General features: G+C 45.7%; 2 protein-coding genes across 4 annotated transcripts; both read right to left on the reverse strand.

The window, feature by feature from the left end:
- Window positions 1-1,689: 1,689 nt before the first annotated feature.
- LOC118092301 (GTPase IMAP family member 1-like) lies at window positions 1,690-22,795 on the reverse strand. Of its 3 annotated transcripts, XM_035130223.2 has the most exons (6): window positions 22,362-22,795; window positions 19,799-19,899; window positions 11,306-11,428; window positions 10,130-10,218; window positions 8,247-8,355; window positions 1,690-6,461 (listed from the first exon to the last, which is right to left on the reverse strand). In XM_035130223.2, exons 4-6 carry the CDS (start codon window positions 10,172-10,174, stop codon window positions 5,659-5,661), a joined length of 957 nt encoding a protein of 318 aa, XP_034986114.2. In that variant the 5' UTR covers window positions 10,175-10,218; window positions 11,306-11,428; window positions 19,799-19,899; window positions 22,362-22,795; the 3' UTR covers window positions 1,690-5,658. The 3 variants fall into 3 exon arrangements, with proteins under 3 accessions (XP_034986114.2, XP_034986115.2, XP_060136501.1); XM_035130224.2 differs by lacking the exon at window positions 19,799-19,899; XM_060280518.1 differs by lacking the exon at window positions 19,799-19,899 and having other exon boundaries at window positions 8,247-8,271; window positions 22,362-22,793.
- On the reverse strand, window positions 16,940-19,487 carry LOC118092046 (GTPase IMAP family member 2-like; the record flags this gene model as incomplete). The annotated part of the gene is made up of 1 exon (XM_060281075.1): window positions 16,940-19,487. A coding segment is annotated over one exon (636 nt), but the record flags the coding sequence as incomplete, so codon positions are not given.

Consider the following 22,795-nt stretch of genomic DNA (forward strand, 5'->3'; position numbering starts at 1 on the left):
ATGAGGCACAAAAGAAAGCTAGATCATGCATAATGAGATAAGAATCCGATATCTCTGTTCATCCCAGGTGGCTCCGTGGTTTTAAGATTGGTAATGAGATATCAGAGTTGGAAGGTTTTCTCCAGGTGAAGTTCTTTTGCACTCAGCACCTCCCTGCCTCCCGAATTCCAGCTCTCCCCAGGGAAGTTTGCCTGGCGCCTACCAGGCCTTTGGTTGATCCGATTTACATACTTTTGTAAACTAAGAAATATATATATATATATATATATATATATATATATATATATATGAGAGAGGGCTTGCAGAGAGCAGCCCACTCTGCTTACTTCCATCAGATGGGAGAGCAGCAGCAAGTCTGGGAGTTTAAATCAGGAACAGGAAGGGTTAAGACGGGTCCAGGGCTCTGCAGAGTCCTGGTGGCTCAGCTCCAGGCTGGTAGCAGGGAAGCAGGGGCTGGAAAGGAGGTAGACCGGCACCTCAGGAGCCTGGTTTGGGACCACGGAGGACCCATAGAGCAAGGAGGAGGGGCGTTTGGATGCCGAGTCTTAAAAAGGGGGTCAGAGCCCACGAGACGCCATTGTGGGCTTCTGCCCCATGCAGAGCAGACATGATTTGAGACATCTCACCACTGTATATAGCATGCACAATAAAACTATGAAAATCCAGAGGATGTGTGGAGTGCTTACTCGGGAGTAGCCAACACCCCATCTGTGACAATATATATATATACTTATATATACTTATATATACATACATATACATATATATATATATATATATATATATATATATATATATATATATACATACATACGATATATACTATATATATATATATATATACTATATATATATACATACTATATATCTGTGTGTGTATATATATATACACACACACATATATATATGTGTGTGTGTGTGTGTGTGTGTAAAAAGGGCATGTGGGTACGTTTCCACTTTTCACCAAAACCACTTGACCGATAGCGTTCAAATTTGCACACAATGTCCCACGCTACTGTGAGAGGAAGCATATACCATTTGCATAGACAGATGTCACACCTGGGCCACGTAAAAACTCCAAAACCCCGTGTTCCAGAACTCACAAATCACCCACAAGTGCATGCTGGGAGCACAGGACATGGGTGGGGGTTGGGAGGAGGAGGTAAGGACACGGTGGGGCCAGTTACAGGGATGAACCGGGGGTGTTGGGGGGAGGGGACAGAATAGGTCATGGGTCAGGACAGGGTGGGGGGAATCACAGGGATGAACCCAGGGGTGGGGGTGGGGGTGGGGGACGAGGGGACAGAATAGGTCATGGGTCAGGACAGGGTGGGGGGAATCACAGGGATGAGCCACAGCAATGCGGGCCAGGCCAGCAAGTCTTTAATAAAAATAAGTTTTTTGTGGGGTGTGTGATAATGTGGACCCCTGAGTGTGACTGTTAAAAGGAGTAGCCTATCACTTTAGGAAACTGCTGGGAAAGCAAGCAGCCCCCACCATGGGAAGAGAGGAGCTAAAATGCTTATCGCAAGAACACCAGTAGCCATACACGCAGCTTCACAGCACACACAATGCAAAGCACAAGAGCTTTTGCTACAAAATGTATCCATGCGAAGGTTATGCGTAAGCACAGTAGATGTTGAGCTATGTCAGCAAATCAATCGATCTGAATACGAATATGCTTATCAGGGCTGTCTTAAGCATATCTGGCGCCCTGGTGCGAAGATTCCTCCGACGCGCCCCCCTACCCTGTTTCTTGGCGCGGCTGTCTGGCGGGCGCAGCAGCGTGGTGGCACCCTGGCGCCCTGCGCCACCCAGCCTTGCTGTAGGGCCAGCCCAGATGCTTATGCTAGAAGCGCAGGCTAAAATGAAATGTAACTAAATAAGTTCTGGCTAACGACAGCTTGTATACCTCCTTGAATGAGGTCATGATGCATATGATTGGAGGAAATCTCAATGCTTTGTGTAATAAACCTATAAGTAACTCCCCCCTCCCGGGCTATGGGGTGGGGTTCCAGCCTTTGTGGAGCAATCCTGCTGAAATACTTTACTGCAGTAAATAAACTTTCTGGATTCTTTCTTCAACCCGACTCACGAGTAGTTAATGGTAGAAGTGAGAAAGCAGATTTGCATATGCAATGGGGGGGCTACTGGGTTGTTGTTTTTTAATTTGTATTAGGTATTTTGTGGTTTTATGTCTTGATTTATTCTGTGAACTGCGCTGAGACCTCCGAGTATAGGGCGGTATAGAAATTCAAATAAATAAATAAATAAATAAATAAATAATATACAAACATATGCAAATATGCCTGGTTTGTGCATTTATTTGGAATGCAAATGTTTCTCCTCTTCCGTTTAATTTTCCCTTAAATCTTTTCATTAGGCTTTACACTCTGTATTGATGTATTGAAGCAAAAGCAAATTGTGAAATATTCAAATAAAAATGACATTATAAATACCACCCCACCCACTTCACTTGTGGTTCCTGGGTTTAATACATTATTCAGTTTAAAGAAGTGATATTAATCTTATTCTTTTTCTTTTAAAAATTCTTACAGCATAATACAATATCATGCAAACATCGAGTCAAACCTTCCCCTCTAGCCCAGAAGGCAGAGTTTAGGACAGGCATCCCCAAACTTGGTCCTTCAGATGTTTTGGGACTACAATTCCCATGATCCCTAGCTAACAGGACCAGTGGTCAGGGATGATGGGAATTGTAGTCCCAAAACATCTGGAGGGCCAAGTTTGGGGATTCCTGGTTTAGGAAATGCATAAATAATAACTCCTAAATAACACAATTGAGTCCCTACCACAGACAACCGTTTGCACAGAAGGCAAGACGTGGTTTATTCACGTGTGAAGGAAGTCTTGTTTTCATTTTTAGGTGTGCAGATAATTAAGCTGTACACATCGGTTGCAAAAGAGTCTTTGTGCTTCAAACCTTGTGCCAATTTTATTTTGTTAGCCCTTTTCTCTCACACAAGTGTGATTTCTCATACTTTATCGTCCCACAAAAGCTCACACCTTTCCTTGAGTTTGCATACATCCTTAAGGCATAATCCACAAGTGTCCTGGAAAAACTGGGACATTCTGTTTTTCTCTTGTGAGAGAACAGCGGCCATTTTGGTTGTTGTGATCTCGCACGATATCACAGCACAATTCCCCTCCTTTCCCCCATAAAGTGTTTTTTTTGGGGCTGCGATCTTGCCTTGAAATGCACGTGCCCAAAAAAAGTGCTTTAATGGGGTGGGGGGTGGGAACAGACCACGGCGTGAAGTCACACGAGATCACAGCAACCCAAATAGCCGCCATGCTCTTGCAATAAAAAACAGGAAGACAGCGTCCCCGATTTTGGCTTCAAAGTGTTGGAGGGTATCCTTAAGGTGCCATTTTGTCACCCCCCTCAGTGATGACACCTGGGTCAGCCCACACCCACTGCACCCCCCTTCCTATACCACTGGAACCACATATCCTAAAAGCAGCAGAGTCTCCAATCGCCTCTGAATGCCACTGTTTGGGAATCACAGGTGAGGAGAGTGTGGCTGTTACAGGATGCGGAACTAGGTGGGTCCCTGGCTGGATCCAAATATTGGGCTCTTCTTACATAGTGGCTCCTTGATCCTGTTCATCCCCTCTAGGGCGAGAGGGCGGCCCCTGTGCTTTCAGCAGTGCAAATGTGGAAATCTCAGAAGGTGCAGCTTGTCGCGCAGGGCTGAGGAAAGCAGAATTTGTGGAAATTCTCTCCCCATTTTTGGACGGTGTTGAACTCACACACAAGCACACAGGGGTCTTCCTTCCCCCAAGTCCACATTCTACGCTCTTCCAGGCTTCTTTTGTTTGGCAAATAGCTGTGTTGCAGAGTCATGTGAATCCATATCACTGCAAGACGGAGAAAAACTGAGCACGGCTTTTAAGCCATGGAGGTTGGGAGGAACATGGGAAGTTCCTTTTGGGTGGGGCAAGAAGAAAGCCAGCTGGGATTCCAAATTGCTATTGGTGCAAAGCCTTGGGAAATCAACTTGACATGGCCAGAGCATTTTCAAGAAAGGCAGCAAGAGCCTTTCACGAAGAGCACCCCCCTCTCTGCACACACCCCCTCCATCCCCACTGGGGCTTTTCTGGTCACGTTTTTAAATATTGGGTACTCTTGGTTCTTATTTCAAGCCATTGAAGGCAATTGCTCCAGAGTGTTAGTCGATTTCTGATAAGGGGTTGGGGGGGAGTCCTCTCGATGAGCCACGCCAGAGGGACCCTCTGTGATGAAAAAGGGAATATTATTTCCAGCTTCCTTGGGGTTTTTCCAGGTAGTGAGAAGACCCCTCTCTGGGAGAATGGACAGAGAGGGGCCACCAACCATATTGGATCAGGGGGTACATTTTGAATTAGGATAGAGCGTGGTGGGAGGAGGCAGTCATAAAATTGCTGGCAGGGGTGTGGGGCAGAGCACAATGGGGCTGCCATGGGGAGGGCAAGTCAGAACACAAAGTTAGAGAGCGTCCAGTCATTGCTGCTTCAGTCTCTCTCCCCACCGCCCCCCAATCTTATGCTTGCCCTGGGAAGCCTGCTGTGTCCTGCTAGTCCTGATTGTGGACACACGGCTTAATAACTCCGTTTCCCCAAACACTGATCCTAAACCAAAGCATAGACTGCCATTCTGCACCCACTTCTTGGGAATAAGCCCCAGGAAACAGAAAGAGGCCTGTTTCTAAGCCAGACACATTTACCGCCCCACAGCAAATTAAATGTACATTGAATTCCTAGTGAGTGCCTGGACACCAGGTCCTGCACAGCGAGAGACATGCTTGAACCTCTTCCCAAAGTTTAGAAATTTTACCATTTGGGAAGGGAATTATTTAACACCCATCTCCAGAAATCAGCTCTTTCTTCTTCTTCTTCTTCTTCTTCTTCTTCGCATTTTCAAAAACAGGAACAGAGAGCATATTTGACCCCCTCCCCTCCCCTTGTCCCACTTACAACTTCATACCAAATACAGCATGTCTGCATATACCATATGACTTCCCTTCCACACTTTTCCTGGTTCCTTTTGCTTTTCTCCTACTCCACGTTATCAACCTCTTTTTCACCATCCCATTTGTTATCTACACAACCTCATCCTCACAACAACAACAACCCTGTGAGGGAGGATAAGCTGAGAGGCAGCGACTGGCCCAAGATCACCCACTGAGCTTCATGGCTGAGTGGTGGGAATTCAAACCCTGCAGAACTCTAACCTTCCAAGTTACGTTGCTCACCTTGCCACACAAGAGTTTATTTCTTTATTAATTACATACACACATATATATCATACCTTTCCCTCCAAGGAGCTTAAGTTGATGTACAGAGTTCTCTCCCTCTCCATTTTATCCTCACAACAACCCTGCGAGGTAGGTTAAGCTGAGAGTGAGTGAGTGACCCGAGGTCACCCAGTGAGATTCATGGCTGAGTGGTGGGGATCTGAACCCTGAGCAGTCAGGTATTTCCGAGTCTGACACCCTGTCCCAGGGTTTCCCAAATGCGGGTCTTCAGCTGTTCCCATCATCCCTGACCATCGGTCCTGCTAGCTAGGGGTGATGGGAGTTGTAGTCCAAAAACAGCTGGAGAGGGTCTGAAAGACCAAGATGAGCTATTTTAGGAAGCAGATGGCCCACCTTGAAACTAAGAAAACACACGCCAAATAATGTACCCCAACAAAGCACACCCAATTGCAATCCCTGCAGCGACCAACCACCGATCTGCAATGAGACGCAGCACATTCTGCCTCCACCCAGAAACTTGCTCTGCTCTTTCCCTGGCCCGTCTGTTTCCTATCATGTATCTCCTGAGATCTGCATTGGTTATGTAGGGCTTCAAATACAGCTCGTTGCTGTAAAAGCCTCCTCCGTTATCCTGAACCATGTTGTGGATCATGTCCATCAGCTCAGAGACCTGCTCCTCCTTCTCTTCCCCTTCTGCCCTGTTATTGAAAGCGCAGAAGCGGCTGCCACATTTTGCCCTCAGCTCCAGGATAGCCTTGTTCTCTGATGACCCCACATAATCCCCCAAGGAGCCTCCACCTAAACCTTCTTTTCGGGTGAACAAGACCACCATGTGCTTGGTGGCCTCCGACCCAAAGACATCCTGGACCTGCTTTGCTGCCGCCTCGTCTTCTGCCGTGAAACGGCCCACCTGAGTCACGAAAACCAGAGCGTGGGGACCAGGCCTGGACAGCTCAACGCAACGGATGATCTCTGCTGCTGATTCTTCATCACTGAAGGCACCTGAACTCAGAATATCTGCTGTGTCCACCACCAAGACAGTCCTGCCCTTCCAGGTCCCTTGGCCACTTTGGCAGGTGACAGTTGTTGTTCTTGGCCTAAGCGCCGACACAAATTCTCTCCGGCCAAGGATGGTGTTTCCCGTGGCACTTTTCCCGCCACCTGTTTTCCCGACGAGGATTATCCTCACTTCTCTGTCTTCTCCTGTGAGCAATGGAGGAGATGTTAGAGAACAGGAGATCGGCAACCATAGGGTTTGAGTTATCTCCAGGTGAACGTCAACCCTTTTCTGATATTCAACGCAACGCCTCACTGCCATCCAGCGAAGCAGAGGGGGTGAAAATGGCGGCAGCTCACCTGTTTGTTGTTTGGGATGGAAATCAGGCAGGTGAATAGGATGGGGGTTTGCTTCTGCTGTTTGTCTGATACAGTGCAACCCCGGTTTTCTAACGTAATCCATTCCAGAAGAACGTTCGACTTCCGAAACATTTGAAAACCGAAAACTCAATACAATAGGGAGACTCAAAATGGAAGCCGCATAGCACATTTGGCTTTTGAAAATTGTTTGAAAACCGGAGCAGTTACTTCCGGGTTTTCGGCATTCAAAACCCAAGGTGTTCGACTACGGAGGTGTTTGACAACCGAGGTTCCACTGTATTTCCTTTCCATTAAAATTAGTGGCCTTTGTATTGATATGAATGGTGTGGAATTATGTAATTAATCACAACATCCATTATGACCCGTGCTATTTTTGTAGAAAAAGAGTTCGCAGGAGCTCACAAAAAACTTCTCCCTTGTTCTTTAGCGCTAACACACCTGAGAGGTACCGCAGCTGAGCTCCAGTTGAAAAAAATGCCCTAATTATTATTATTTATTAAATTTGTATATCACCCTTCATCCAAAAAGCACAGGGTGGTTCACATCATAAAAATTATGAAATGATAAAACAAAATACAAAATAAAACGAGGACAAAAACAAATCAATAACCCCGCTCCCACAAACACATTTAAAGGCCATAGAAAGTTAATCAGCCAAAGGCCCAATTAAAGAGAATCTTTTTCTACTGGCACCTAAAGGATCTGCAGCGAAGGCACCAGGCAGGCTTCCCTGGGGAGAGCATTCCACAAATGGGGAGCCACTGCAGAAAAGGCCCTGCTCTTGTGTTGGCCACCCTCTGGACCTCTTGCGTAGGTGGCACACGAAGAAGGATCTCAAAGGATGATCGCAGGGACCAGGTGAGTTCATATGGGGAAATTTAGCATGTTAAATTTGGCCATGGTGGATAACAAGACGAATCAGGTATTTTTTGGTGGAAGCTGGACTGCAATGGAAAGAAAACTGTGCTGATTGTGCCAATCCCATACGAATTCCTATCCCATACGAATTCCTATCCCATACGAATTTGCCAGGGCTGCAAACAGGGGTGCCAATCTGAATTTTTCACATGGTTTATTCCTATAGATCATGACATTAGTACAGCTGGTATCATTTAAACTCCAAGCGAGTTCATATGAGGGAATACAGTGGTACCTCGGGTTACAGAAGCTTCAGGTTACAGACTCTGCTAACCCAGAAATAGCACCTAGGGTTGAGAACTTTACCTCAGGTTGAGAACAGAAATCGCATGGCGGCAGCGGGAGGCCCCATTAGCTAAAGTGGTACCTCAGGTTAAGAACAGTTTCAGGTTAAGAACGGACCTCCAGAACGAATTAAATTCTTAACCTGAGGTAGTACAGTCTTTCAGATAGCTTGGACCTAAGCTGTAAAGGGCTTTAAAGGTCCTTGAATTGTGGCTGGAAAAAGATGGGTAGCCAGAGAAGCTGTTGTAACCAGGGAATCGTCTGCTCCCTGTAACCTTCAGGAAGGGGAGAGCTGAGAATCCTGATGCGGTTTCAACTGCAACCATTAAAAATAGAGGAAGGGATAATGTTTGTGAGACAGTAGCTAATGTAGATTTCTCCCCAAAATGTGATGTTTTGACTTCTTACCTTCTGCGACGGAATCTTCATCTCCCTGAAATATTTGTGATAGTTTAAGGTTAGTTCGAATCCCCGCGACGGAGTGAGCGCCCGTTGCTCGGTCCCTGCTCCTGCCAACCTAGCAGTTCGAAAGCACATCAAAGTGCAAGTAGATAAATAGGTACCGCTCTGGCGGGAAGGTAAATGGCGTTTCCGTGCGGGGCTCTGGTTCACCAGAAGCGGCTTTGTCATGCTGGCCACATGACCCGGAAGCTGTACGCCGGCTCCCTTGGCCAGTAAAGTGAGATGAGCGCCGCAACCCCAGAGTTGTCCGCAACTGGACCTAACAGTCAGGGGTACCTTTACCTTTACCTTTAAGGTTAGTCCAAAGCAGTCTTCCATTTGCAAACTTAAGCACTAATTTGATGCTAACTGAAAAATGCTTTTAAATCTTTTATTTTATTTTTTAAATCACCCACTGCTCTTCTTTAACAACAACCCCCCTGAATCTTTTCAGTGCTCTGAGGCCTCGCTTCTTGCAAAGTTCACAGACCCTGAGAAACAGAGATATATAGAAAACACAGCTCACAGGAAAAACAACTCAGAAAGCAAGTGAGATGTAGGTTTGGGGACCCTCTCTACAGTGTGACAACAACAATTAATATTAATAATGAATCAATTGGCAGGATCCTTGTAGCGAAACCCAACTTTGGTTGAGTGGGGATAAGAGAACTTTTAAGATTATCCCTCATGGGCAAAGGAGGCATGTGTTGTTCTGCACAGAAAGAGTATATGGGAAGGGGGCGTGCATTTTCAGCCTGAGGGCCACATTCCTGCCTATGAAAGCTTCCAGAGGCCACATGCTAATGGCAGGCAGGGCTAGGGGCAAAACCGGGTGGAACATTGAATGATAATTTTGCCTTTGCCTCCTTCCCCACAGAGTTCAAGGAGTTCAAGGAGAATCTTGCAGCCAGGGTCAAACAGTCAAGGAGGCTGTGAGAGAGGCCTGGGGAGGGTCCAGGGGGCCACATTGAGAGGCCTTGGGAGGTCATATTCAGCTCCTGGGAAGGAGGTCCGCTCCGCTTGGTGTAGGGCTATGTCAAAATTTCTCATAAAATAATATTTGTAGAAACTCTTTGTGTATGTTGAGCTTGGAGAAGAGGAGACCATAGCTGCCAAGTCTCCTGTATTCCCCGGGAAACCCCCGTTTTTCCAGCTGTTCCCAGCTGAAAAAACGTTTTTTTTTGTTTTTTCCCGGTTTATTCTGGTGCGGCGGCCATTTTGGAACTGGGCGGAGCATGCTCAGAAGCAACTTTTGATGCTGCTCCAAAATGGCTGCAGCGCGACTTCTGGAGCAGCGGCCATTTTGGAACTGGGCAGAGCAGCATCCCAAGTCGCTCCTGAGCATGCTCCGCCCAGTTCCGAAATGGCGGCAGCGCTACTTCCGGTCTGCTACTTCCGGCCCGGTCCCTTATTTTTCCGGCAGGAACTTGGCAGGTATGGAGGAGACTGAGAGGAGATATGATACCATCTTCCAATATCTGAAGGGCTGCCACATGGAGGAGGGAGCAAGCTTGTTTTCTTCTGCTCTGGAGGGAAGGACCAGTGGCTTCAAGTTACAAGGAAGGAGATTCCAATTAAACACCAGGAAGAACTTTCTGGCGGTAAGAGCTGTTCAGCAGTGGAATGGTCTCCCTTGTGAGGTGGGGGACTCTCCTTCCTTGGAAATTTTAAAGCAGAGGTTGGAAGGCTACCTGTCATGGATGCTATAAATGAAATTCTTGTATTACAGGGGGTTGGACTAGATGACCCCTGGGTCCCCTTCCAACTCTATGATTCTATGAATTACCTTTCTACTCTCGTTTTTGTTAAATGTTCCAGGAGCAAATTGCCCACGCTTTCTTGGGGCTTACCTCTGAGGTCTTCAGCAATGGTTCACGTGACATTTTTCCTCCCATGGCAATTTTCTTGCTTCAAGGCAACAGTCTTCAAGGATTTGTTCCTGCAAACAGTGCAAGTTAGTCATTTGTTTGAAAGGCAGCCTGCATCAGGAGCTGAAGGCAGGGCGTGGGGGCAACATCTGTGATGATCCATCTCTCCCCAGTGCGGTGCTTGTTAAACTCAACCGTCTTATAAATTTTAGTCTTTCAGGTCCATAGCTGCCAAGTTCTCCCTTTTTTAAAGGGAAATTCCTTTATGCTGAATAGGCTTCCTCGTGAGAAAAGGGAAAACTTGGCAGCTATGTTCAGGGTATAACCCGCGTCTGGGTTGTGTGTGTCATTTACAACATTCACCGCCTTAAAGCTCTTAATATTTTTTGTAGTAAGGTCAAAGCTTACTAGGAAATGTTATATAATGAATTGAAAAGGATGCTTAAAATAACCTTCGTAAAAAACAACAACCCAGAAGCTTTTCTTTTGGGAATTATAGGGAAAGAACTACCTAAACTGTATAGATATTTATTTATTTATGCTACTACAGCTGCAAGACTGCTACTCGCCCCAAAGTGGAAAGAAGCAGAAAGAAGTCCCAGAAAAAGAACAATGGATACAAAAACTTATGGAATGTGCAGAAATGGCGAAACTTACTGGAAGAAAAAGAAATCAACATAACAAACTTTTTATGAAAGAATGGAAATGGTTTATTGAATATTGACAGATAGATTGCAAACAGATAAGAACATTGGCAGGATTATTGTAATAACCTGCAGTTTCATAAGAGTTTATATTTAAAGTAGATAATTAAACGAGCAAGTTAAATGAATTTGGATATGCAGAAGATATTAAAAAATAAATTTAAGGAACCGCAGAAAGAGGGGGAAGGAAGTCAAACTTTGAAATGCTAAAATGGTTGTGAAATTAATGAAATGTATAAATTTGAAAAGTATAAGTAAAAACTTGTTTAAAAAGCTCTTAATATTTTTATAACTGCACAGATGTTGTTGCAGAAGGGGAAACCCGAGAGTCTTGAAGTTGTTGGAAGAATCCTTCCTGTTTTTTGTGCAACAGACGAAAATGAAGAGCACTCTGGGTCTTCATTGAAAAATGCCTCTGGTTTTGACCCTGTTCTCTCCACCCCTTCTCCTCTACCTCTTTGAAGATCACAGGTGTGGCTTCTCCAGATCTTTCCTAATTCTGGACTTTCTTGGACATCCTTCTTTTCCTGAAGTTCAGGTGGAAGGAGCAGAGAAGGCGGCTGCCGTTGGCTCCAAGCTGAAAACGAAAGACAGGCTGCAATAAACTACGTTCTCCTCCGATAAGAAATGGCCAAATCTCCACCCACAGCCTGCCAGAGAAAGCCGTTGGTTGAAAGATTTTTTGGCAGCATAAAAGCAATCATGAGAGTTAGCGGTGCTAAGTCCTGCTGCAAAGGAAGTTGCAGATATTTCAACATTTTTGCATGTGTGTCTTTGCAGCTATTTTGGTCCCAGTGTTTCCCCCCTCGAACTTGTCTCTCACTGTTTTTGTGTCCCTTATTCCTGTCCTGAAGTTTTAAAGGGGTGCAGGCAACAGCTGCCCAGCAGAGAGGCAAGGCACTCTGCACAAGCTCAGAGACCATTGTGGCCCTATTATTGTGGAATCAGAAGATTTGCCTTCTGTTATGTACTGAGCTGAATCCTAGAACAATAGGATTCAGAATCAGCGGGAGCTACCCAATCCAACTCCAGGTGGAAGTGAATCCGCAACCTGATTGGCCTGCTGGAGCAGCCAATCAGGCGGCTGGCAGAAGCGAATCTGCTACCTGATTGGCCTGTAGGAGCAGCCAATCAGGCTGCAGGCAGAAGTCAATCCACAATATAATTGGCCCACAGGTGTAGCCCTGAAGTAGCCAATCACGCAAGGCCCATTGTGTAAATAATGTATATAAGCAGATGGTTTTGGGAAAAGAGCCATTCTTCTTCTCCTCTTCTCCTTGATGACTATGAGCTGAATAAAGAGCATGAAATTCACTCTCGACTCCGAGTACATTTCACTGGCGACGAAGGTGGGATCCTGCTGAGCTGACCGCCACCACGCACTGCACCGCAGCACCGCCACCTGCTGCACCGCTGCATCGCACTGTGCATCCAGGCTTCAGCTCCAGGACCCAAGGAACCCAGAATGGCAACCGACAGCAGCTTCTCGCCATTCAAACCAGCATCAGGAGACTGGGAAGGGTACGCCGCCCGTTTCAACTTCCTCCTGCAAGCGAAAGAAGTCACCAACGATGCCATGAAGAGGGCGACATTCTTCAGCGTCTGTGGAGAGGAGACGTTTGAAATCGCCCGGGCTCTCCTTGCACCTAGAGATGTCGCTACCGTCTCTTACAAAACAATAATGGAACGGCTGAAGGAGCACTTCTCACCACAGCCCTCGGTGGTAGCTTGCCGAAATGCCTTCTACGCAAAGCGGCAAGCCCCGGGGGAAACCATAACTGGGTTTGTGACCTCCCTCCGCCAAGCCGCCCGGCTATGCAACTTCTCAGAGTTGGAGAACATGCTTCGTGACCGCCTCGTCGGTGGCCTGAGGGACGAGATGTTGCAACGAAGCCCCTACGCCAAAAAAGACCTCACGTTCCAGATTGCTCTGGAGGAAGCCCTGGCAACCGAAGCCGCCGAGAGGTCAACGCAAGAGGCACGACCTTCGGAGTCTCTTTCTTTTTCCGGGCATTTTGCAGATTGTGTAGTTGCAAGCTCAAGTTCCTGACCCCTGTACTGTACTAGAATGGTGGAATATAATAAACTGCCCCGAACTGGGGAGAATAAACTTAATTGAAATTAAAGTCCTTCCACAGAATTTGCTTCTAATCCACCCTAAATTTAGAACAACCATCAGGTGACTGAGAAATGATAACAGCTTTATTTGGCAATGGAAGGAAAAACAGAGAACCATTTGCCACTTCCAAACCATACATTTAAAGCACCTCTGATACACTTGGCACTTTCATACCTGTACGTCAGACATGCTTACAAACACACTTTTGCTGCATTCGTAGGGTGCATGTTACACTTGCTATAGGGAAATCCCTGGTCTCCCTTAGATTGACACCAGGCAAGCAAATGAGGAGTAAAACAGCAGCCAGAAGGCTTGTTCTTTTATTCAAAAGACTGTTGCAACAGGACTTCCACAGGGCAGAAGCAGGAAGAAGCCCGGAGCAAAGGGATGCTTCCTCTTTCATAAGTTTCCCCCTTTTCCTATAAACACCTTTGGTGAAGCATCATGCACACATCATAGATACATCATACATATGTCACAAACGGGGAGGGGTCTCTGGCAGAACTCATCCACCATGTTCTGCCCCCAACCCTCTCTTGCCCTCCACAAGATACAAAGGAAATCTTAACAAGTTCCTGGGTTTCCTGGTTAGGTAATCACACATCTTTGTCCTGGCCAAGAACTTAATCCATTCTTGGATGTTACAGGTAGGTAGCCGTGTTGGTCTGACTTAGTCGAAACAAAAAATAATAATCCTTCCAGTAGCACCTTAGAGACCAACTAAATTTGTCATAGGTATGAGCTTTCGTGTGCATGCATCCATTCTTGGATGGTTGGCTGTTGTCCATGAGATGACTCCCTGTCTGGCACCCAATTGCCAGGATCCCAGCCCAGGGATTATCTCTTGCGCAAGAGGCTGCTCTGTACCTGATCCCAGGTTTCACGGATTATGGCTGCCCACATCCCAGACTCCCCCCTTGGTAGCCTTTCTTTTCCTGAACAGAACAAAGTTGGAATGGCGCAAATCCATACTGGAGCGATTTTATATGACTTTCTAAATTTTTACCCGTGAGCCAGTACATAGATACATTTGTCAATGAATTGTTGCATTTGGTAATATGCAGCAGAGGCCCTTTGAACAGAGATAGGGAAACCTGTGATGAAGTGTTTTGTGGGGACATTTGCCGAAGTTATTGTGTTGAGTTTGGGAGTCGGTGTGTGGGTGTGTATGATGTCTGCTGGCAGGGCAAACACACAAAGCGCAACCTTTACATGAATTCCTGGAACACACTCCAGATCTATGCATGTGAAATAAGGTCTGCGTGCAGCATAAACAAAACATAACATGTGGAATGAAACTGCGAGATCTCTGCTGCGCTGTTGTACAAAGTGGAGAGAAACTGCTATGTTGTTTTGCATTCAAGGTCGAGCAGTAGATAGAAACGACTGATATGAAAAACAGATTGTTCTTCCTGCTTATCGGGGTTTCCCACACTAGGCAGGGTGTTATTTGAAACAGCACAAATTCTCAGAAATGGTCCTCAGCACATAGCTTTCGCTTTCGCTGTTTGCTCTGAAAGTTTCCCTGCAGCTTTCTCTGCCTTTCTTGGCCTCCTGAGCAGGGAGAGCCTTCTGACATCTAAACCAGGGATATTCCTGCCATGAGGTGGGAGAATGCAAAACCTCAAAGAGCCCCTGTTTTCCAGGGACAGCCCAGGAATTTCATAAGCCATCCCAGTTTCTGATCTGATCCTGGAATGCCACCGTTTTCCTTTATCCTCCCCTCGACCTCTTGGAGAACAATTAAAAGTGGTGTGTGTAGGCGCAAAAATGGACTCCTGTTTATCCTGAAAATAAAATCCCTGCACCAAATGAAGGAAATGGTGATGCTGGCAGACAAAGCCCTTCCTATAATTTTGAAGGGAAAGGTCACCAATCCACTTTCCATTCTGTAATTGCAATGCTTCAGCGGCCAGCCATTTCTCAGGAAACACGGGGAGTGTTTATTCCTCAATTGAAAATGGAGCCTTGTGCTGTCTACTCATAAGTAAATCCTACGGTATTCAATGGTGCTTACTCCCAGTTAACTGAGTAAAGACTAGGCAGCTTTACACTGCAAGCCTAACCATTTTTACTCAGAAGTAAGTCCCACTGAGTTGAATAGTATTTACCATGGGGCTGCCCCAACAAATACCAGATAGATGGGCAATGAAAGGGTCTCAAGAACGAGGAGGTGGAATTAGGGATGCAGTGGAATTAGGGATGCAGGACAAATTTGATCCAGTTCCATTGAAAAGTGAAAATTATTTGGTATGAAGTTGTAAGTGGGACAGGGGGAGGCCAGGAGGAGGTTAAATATGCTCTCTGTTCCTGTTTTCGAATATGCAAATAATAAAAGAGTTGTTTTCTGGAGATGGGTGTTAAATAATTCCCTTCCCAAATGGTAAAATTTCTAAACTTTGGGAAGAGGTTCAAGCATGTCTCTCGCTGTGCAGGACCTGGTGTCCAGGCACTCTCTAGGAATTCAATGTACATTTAATTTGCTGTAGGGCGGTAAATGTGTCTGGCTTAGAAACAGGCCTCTTTCTGTTTCCTGGGCCTTATTCCCAAGAAATGGGTGCAGAATGGCAGTCTATGTTTTGGTTTAGGATCAGTGTTTGGGGAAACAGGGTTATTAAGCCTTTGAAAGCTGTCTGTTCACAGTCAGGACCAGCAGGACACTACAGGCTTCCCAGGGCAAGCATAAGATTGGGGGGGCGGTGGGGAGAGAGACTGAAGCAGCAATGACTGGACACTCTCCAACTTTGTGTTCTGACTTGCCCTCCCCATGGCAGCCCCATTGTGCTCTGCCCCACACCCCTGCCAGCAATTTTATGACTACCGCCTCCCACCACGCTCTCTCCTAATTCAAAATGTACCCCCCGGTCCCAAAAGGTCAGTGGCCGTTTGACCCAGCTTCCATTGAAAGGTTGTTGTTGTTTAGTCGTTTAGTCGTGTCTGACTCTTCGTGACCCCATGGACCATAGCACGCCAGGCACTCCTGTCTTGCACTGCCTCCCGCAGTTTGGTCAAACTCATGTTCGTAGCTTCGAGAACACTGTCCAACCATCTCGTCCTCTGTCGTCCCCTTCTCCTAGTGCCCTCAATCTTTCCCAACATCAGGGTCTTTTCCAAGGATTCTTCTCTTCTCATGAGGTGGCCAAAGTATTGGAGCCTCAGCTTCACGATCTGTCCTTCCAGGGAGCACTCAGGGCTGATTTCCTTAAGAATGGATAGGTTTGATCTTCTTGCAGTCCATGGGACGCTCAAGAGTCTCCTCCAGCACCATAATTCAAAAGCATCAATTCTTCGGCGATCAGCCTTCTTTATGGTCCAGCTCTCACTTCCATACATCACTACTGGGAAAACCATAGCTTTAACTATACGGACCTTTGTCGGCAAGGTGATGTCTCTGCTTTTTAAGATGCTGTCTAGGTTTGTCATCGCTTTTCTCCCAAGAAGCAGGCGTCTTTTAATTTCGTGACTGCTGTCACCATCTGCAGTGATCAAGGAGCCCAAGAAGGTAAAATCTCTCACTGCCTCCATTTCTTCCCCTTCTATTTGCCAGGAGGTGATGGGACCAGTGGCCATGATCTTGGTTTTTTTGATGTTGAGCTTCAGACCATATTTTGCGCTCTCCTCTTTCACCCTCATTAAAAGGTTCTTTAATTCCTCCTCGCTTTCTGCCATCAAGGTTGTGTCATCTGCATATCTAAGTTTGTTGATATTCCTTCTGGCAATCTTAATTCCGGCTTGGGATTCATCTAGTCCAGCCTTTCGCATGATGAATTCTGCATATAAGTTAAATAAGCAGGGAGACAATATACAACCTTGTCGTACTCCTTTCCCAATTTTGAACCAATCAGTTGTTCCATATCCAGTTCTAACTGTAGCTTCTTGTCCCACATAGAGATTTCTCAGGAGACAGATGAGGTGATCAGGCACTCCCATTTCTTTAAGAACTTGCCATAGTTTGCTGTGGTCGACACAGTCAAAGGCTTTTGCATAGTCAATGAAGCAGAAGTAGACGTTTTTCTGGAACTCTCTAGCTTTCTCCATAATCCAGCGCATGTTTGCTATTTGGTCTCTGGTTCCTCTGCCCTTTCAAAATCCAGCTTGCACTTCTGGGAGTTCTCGGTCCACATACTGCCTAAGCCTGCCTTGTAGAATTTTAAGCATAACCTTGCTAGCGTGTGAAATGAGCGCAATTGTGCGGTAGTTGGAGCATTCTTTGGCACTACCCTTCTTTGGAATTGGGATGTAGACTGATCTTCTCCAATCCTCTGGCCATTGCTGAGTTTTCCAAACTTGCTGGCATATTGGGTGTAGCACCTTAACAGCATCATCTTTTAAAATTTTAAATAGTTCAGCTGGAATATCATCACTTCCACTGGCCTTGTTATTAGCAGTGCTTTCTAAGGCCCATTTGACTTCACTCTCCAAGATGTCTGGCTCAAGGTCAGCAACCACACTACCTGGGGTGTACCAAACCTCCATGTCTTTCTGGTATAATTCCTCTGTGTATTCTTGCCACCTCTTCTTGATGTCTTCTGCTTCTGTTAGGTCCTTACCACTTTTGTCCTTGATTATGGTAATCTTTGTACGAAATGTTCCTTTCATATCTCCAATTTTCTTGAACAGATCTCTGGTTTTCCCCATTCTATTGTTTTCCTCTACAGGCTTCCCAGGGCAAGCATAAGATTGGGGGGCGGTGGGGAGAGAGACTGAAGCAGCAATGACAGGACACTCTCCAACTTTGTGTTCTGACTTGCCCTCCCCATGGCAGCCCCATTGTGCTCTGCCCCACACCCCTGCCAGCAATTTTATGACTACCGCCTCCCACCATGCTCTCTCCTAATTCAAAATGTACCCCCGGTCCCAAAAGGTCAGTGGCTGTTTGACCCAGCTTCCATTGAAAGGTGGAAATAATAAATTTCCACTTTCCAAAGCAAAATGAAACACAGCCAATCTCTGAAATCCTCGCTTTGTTTGTGACGCAGTTCTGCAGCCGGAGTTCGCAAGAATGCATATAACTGTGAAAATGACATACAAAGATGCATTTTATTAGGAACAATGTCTTGCAAAGAATGTTTGTAATTTACAAAGGTGTTTGTTAGGGAAAATTGACACAAAAGTACAGCTAAACTTTCATAATGGTTCAAAAATAAAAATAAAGCATTTCCCGTTTAAGACGGGGAAAATGAGAAACTGAGAGAAGTGAAGTGGATCGATGTATCCATTCCCATGTGGGGTTTTGGAAACTGCGGACAGTTATGCTATTATTTTCATAAAATTCCTTTACCTCTTTATTGTAAAAAAACCTCAAAGCGCTTTGAAAAATAATAAAACAACAGGATTATGATTAATAACAATGAAAACACCCACAAATTAAAACCAGCGGCAAACTACAAACGTATCAGCATTCTAAATATGTGAGTAGCCTTGTCTAAACAAAAATGTTTTTCACAGGCGGGGGGAAAAAGTTAGCAAAATTGCCTGCCTGATGTCAATAGGCAGGGAGTCTTGGTGCCGCCACCCCAAAAGAACGATTTCTTATTAATGCAGAAGAGATATTAGGTGGCACCTGGAACTGTGCCCATTCTGCCAATCAAAGCCGTCCAGAGACCACATGTGGGGTCAGGCGATCTCAGGGCTAAACTGCTCCCAAACTGTTAAGGGGTTCATATCCTGAGAGCGAAACCTTGAACTTGGCCTGGCGGCAAATCGGGAGCCAGGGCAGGTCTCTGAGACCAGGCGTCCTAGGCTGACAAGCACCCGCTGCTGTCAACAATGGTGGAATCCTGCACTCATTGCAACTTCCAGATTAGGCACAAAGCAAGCCCCACATATTTTAGAAAGAAAGAAACGAAACATTATAAACTAGATGATATAAGAGCAGCCTTCAATTCTTTTTCTTTTTCCTTTCCCCCTCTTTCCCTTTATCTGTGCAGGGCCCTGATCCATCCTCGTGAAGCATCTGCTGGAGATTTTCCATCAGCCTGGAGACCTCCTCCTTCTCTTCTCCAGCTGCCTTGTTATTCAAAGCAAAGCAGCGATTCCTACAATCCTTAACCAGTTTCAGGAGCGCCTTGTTTTCGGACTTCTCCACATAGTCCTCCAAGGATTCACCTTTCAAATCCTCTTTGTGGGTGAACAAGACAACCATGCGCTTCCTGAACTTCTTCTTCCCAAACACCTTCTCAACATTTTCAGCAGTTTTCTTGTCTTCCAGAGTGAAACGGCCCACGGTGATCACAAAGACCAGAACGTAAGGACTGGACTTGCAGAGGTTTTTGATCTCTCGCTTGTGTTTTGCAAAAGATTCTGAACTAGAGACAGCGGGCGTGTCAATCACAGAAAACCTCTGGCCATTAAAATCCCCACTCTCCTTCTCGACCTTCTGAGTTATTGGCTTTGCAGAAAAAGCCGAGCGAAATCTCTCCCGTCTGAGGAGGGTGTTCCCTGTGGCACTTTTTCCCACGCCGGCCTTGCCAAGAAGGACGATACACAGTTCCGATTCTTCCTTGTCCCCTGTGAATTAGAAAGATCACAACCTATTCGAGCCCACGGCTCCCTTGACCAACCACATTCTTGCAGTGGATTCCCTGGGAGGCTTTGTTACACGTAAGGGGGGAGTCCCCTATTCCTCCCCATCCATTTTCTTTCTTTTTAAATAATTTTAAAAATAATTGTACCTTTATGATTTGACATAGCATAGCACCCCGCGTCCCTGCCCCCACATTCTGCAGTGAGTGGCAGTTATTGGACAACCTGCGGGTGGTGGCCAATCCCCCCTCCAACCCTGGGGGGTTTGGCAGGAATAACTACCCCCATATGACCCCTGAATACCTGCACTACTGGGGTCCGGTGTCCTGGAAATGCAGCCCAAACCCATGGCAGGAACCTGGAAGTCAAGCTGAGTGGCTCTTGAGCAGGTGGGGGGAGGTTTCCTGGGGGGAGAGGGAGAGAAAAAGAAGGGGGAGGGATATTGGGGGTAGAAGGAAAGAGAAGCACAGAAAACACACCTCACTTTCAGGGTTATTTTAAAAATCCCTCCTTTTAGGGCGCACACACATCCAGCCACACACACCATCAACCTTCTTTCCTATTTCCTTGCATTTCTCATGCCCTCTGTGCAAAACTAAGGAACGGTTAGTTAAGCTGGGGAGGATTTTTGTTTTGGGGGGGATTTAAAGAAGATAAACATGCAGGAAGATAATGGACTGCAAGTTAATAAAAAGATAGATAGATATAAAAGGTAAAAGGTAAAAAGGTATTAGCAGGGGCCCAAGAATTGCCACCAGGATCAAGTCCATTTCCAAATTAGTCCACGGTCAGTTACCAAATTTTTGATATTTCTTAACCAATTGGACATACTATATAATGAAATTAAGAAAAACTTTAAAGGAACTTTTCCCAAGAGGCCCAAATCCTTTCTGCTTGGGATACTGGACGGGAAAATCCCGAAGGAAGTCTCAACGGTATTTATGTATGTGGCTACAGAGGCAAAGATTCTCTATGCACAAAAATGGAAGGAGGAGGGAACGCCCTCAAAGGAAGAAGGGCGGGTGAAAATCTTGAAACATGCAGAGATGGCAAAATGGATGTCACTGAGGAAAGCCATAAATCTGGAATCTTCCAAAGAAGACTGGAAGCCCTTTCCGCTCTACAGGCTCTTCTTACGCTCTTCTGTTCGATCAAGTTGGGTATTTTATTGTTTCTCCATTACAGTATTAATTATGGCATATTCTGGGTTGTGTAGGGATGGACCTGCTCTAAGACCTTTGGGTAGGTTACAGAAAATACGACACATATTTTTTATTATTTATTTAGATCCTGGTTCTCCCCCCCTTGCCCCATTGAGCTCAGTGCAGCACACCTGGTCCTCCCCTTCCTCATTTGATCCCCACAACAACCCTGTGAGGTAGGTTAGGCAGAGAGGCGGTGACTGGCCCCCAAGGCCACACCCAGTGAGCTTCTGGGATTTGAACCCTGGTCTTAGGCCAACGCTCTAACCACTACACCACACTCTCTGCAAACGACAGAGTTATGGCAGTACGAACGATCGCAAGCCACTTCCTGTGGCAGATTTTAATTTTTTTCAGTCCAATCCCCAGGAAAATCCCACTTATTTCTTTATTTCCGTGGATGTGCAGATTTACAGAACACATTCGAAAGCCACCAGCATGACACACATGAAGAGGAAGTGTTTGACAAATTCAAAAGACCACACAACCATTAAACTGATTTCAATCCAGACATTTCTACAATTGTGCAGTTGAAGCGTCATGAAATGACTGGGCCAGACTTCAGGCAAAAAATGCTTCTAAATGTGTCTAGAGATGGAATCCACTCCCGTGCTTGGTCACCTGAGCCTGAGGGTAAAACTCTGTGGCATCAGGAATGAGAGCAAAACTGATCCTACCACAAATTCTTCCAATAATTTAAAAAAACATTTTGGCCATAGAAATACTCCAAATCTTGAGTTTTGTTTCCTTCTTCTATATGCAATTACTTAATTTTTTTCTGGGCTGAGTTGTGGCACTCAAAACAGGTTCTGAGGGTAAGCCCTGCCTCAAATCAGTTCTCTCACCCTCTCATTTTGACAATCTTAAATACAGCTCTCCAAATTTGTGCAAATCTACATTTAAAATAAATGAATAAACAAACCTCATGTAAATTCAGCAGCATTTAGTGCAAATCTCTCCTTACAAAACAATTTTCTATGTACACATTCTTGCAAACAATTTTCCCCAACATATTGCTTGCATTTTTTTTTAATTTTTCTTTTTAGTAATATATGTATTTTATTTCACATACCCCCTTGCTTTTTGCATTTTCATAAACGTTTGGCTGGAGACCTGCATCCCAAAATTCAGAGAAGTGTGGCTATGTTTCACTTTCCATCTTATTTCAGAAAGTGCAAATTATGAAGGCAGCCCTGTTTAGGGAAGTTTTAATACTTGATGAATTGTTGTGATTTTAATCTTTTGTTGGAAACCGCCCAGAGTGGCTGGGGAAACCTAGCCAGATGGGCAGGGTATAAATATAATAATAATAATAATAATAATAATAATAATAATAATAATAATAATAATAATGGCTCAATTTTAAATGTGAACTGAATTCCTCCCCCCCCCCCCCGTCCCTATCCTCACATAAAGTACCCTTTCGTGAGCCAGGTTTCATCCTGTCCTCATGCAAACGTCCCCTTGGATGGCTTCAACTAGCAGATTACAAATGCCTATTTTGATTTCTTCATCCCAACAATGCTTTGCCCTTAACTGGACACCTTGAGCCGCAGTCCTAAACATTGAGCAATGCGGACAGAATTGCACCCTGAAAAAACTAATGGGCTTGGACTCCTTTGCCTGCCCCCCCTTCCCCAGTGGCTTCCTTCTCTTCCTCCTACCTCTTTGGAGATCACAAGTATTGTCTCTTCATCTGTGGATTTTTCCTATTTCTGCTCTGCTCTGCCTGCTGCTCCTTCCTCCGCTCTCCCTGAAATCGTCTGGCTTGGGAGACGAACTTTCGCTCGGAGCTGAAAATGAAAGTTCACGGGGCAGAATCAATTCGGTTTCCTGAAGCAGAGCAGGGGACACCCCCTGGCTGCCCGAGACAGAAGCAGGTTGGGTGGGGAAAGGCTGTGCAAGGGAGAGAGTGAGACTGCAAGTGACAGGCAGCCGAATCCTGTACATGCATTCTCCAAAGCCACCGAGTCCACTGGGCTCGATTCAGGACACGTGGGCAGAGGAAAGAGAGCAGAGAGAGAAACGTTTCCCTTCCCTCTCTCATAAGAACTTGTGGACATTCCCATTTGCAAAATGCTCCCTAACCTGCAGGTTG

This window comes from Zootoca vivipara, chromosome 12, assembly GCF_963506605.1.
Source record: "Zootoca vivipara chromosome 12, rZooViv1.1, whole genome shotgun sequence".
Lineage (NCBI taxonomy): Eukaryota > Metazoa > Chordata > Lepidosauria > Squamata > Lacertidae > Zootoca > Zootoca vivipara.

What these genes read in the sequence shown, in the direction of transcription:
- LOC118092301 (XM_035130224.2), bottom strand. Translation starts at nt 10,174, where the DNA reads ATGGGAGGAAAAATGTCACGTGAACCATTGCTGAAGACCTCAGAG. An exon ending in CATTGCTGAAGACCTCAGAG is followed by an intron (nt 8,356 to 10,129) that starts GTAAGCCCCAAG and finishes TCGAACTGCTAG; the next exon opens with GTTGGCAGGAGCAGGGACCG. An exon ending in TGAAGATTCCGTCGCAGAAG is followed by an intron (nt 6,462 to 8,246) that starts GTAAGAAGTCAA and finishes CATTGCTCACAG; the next exon opens with GAGAAGACAGAGAAGTGAGG.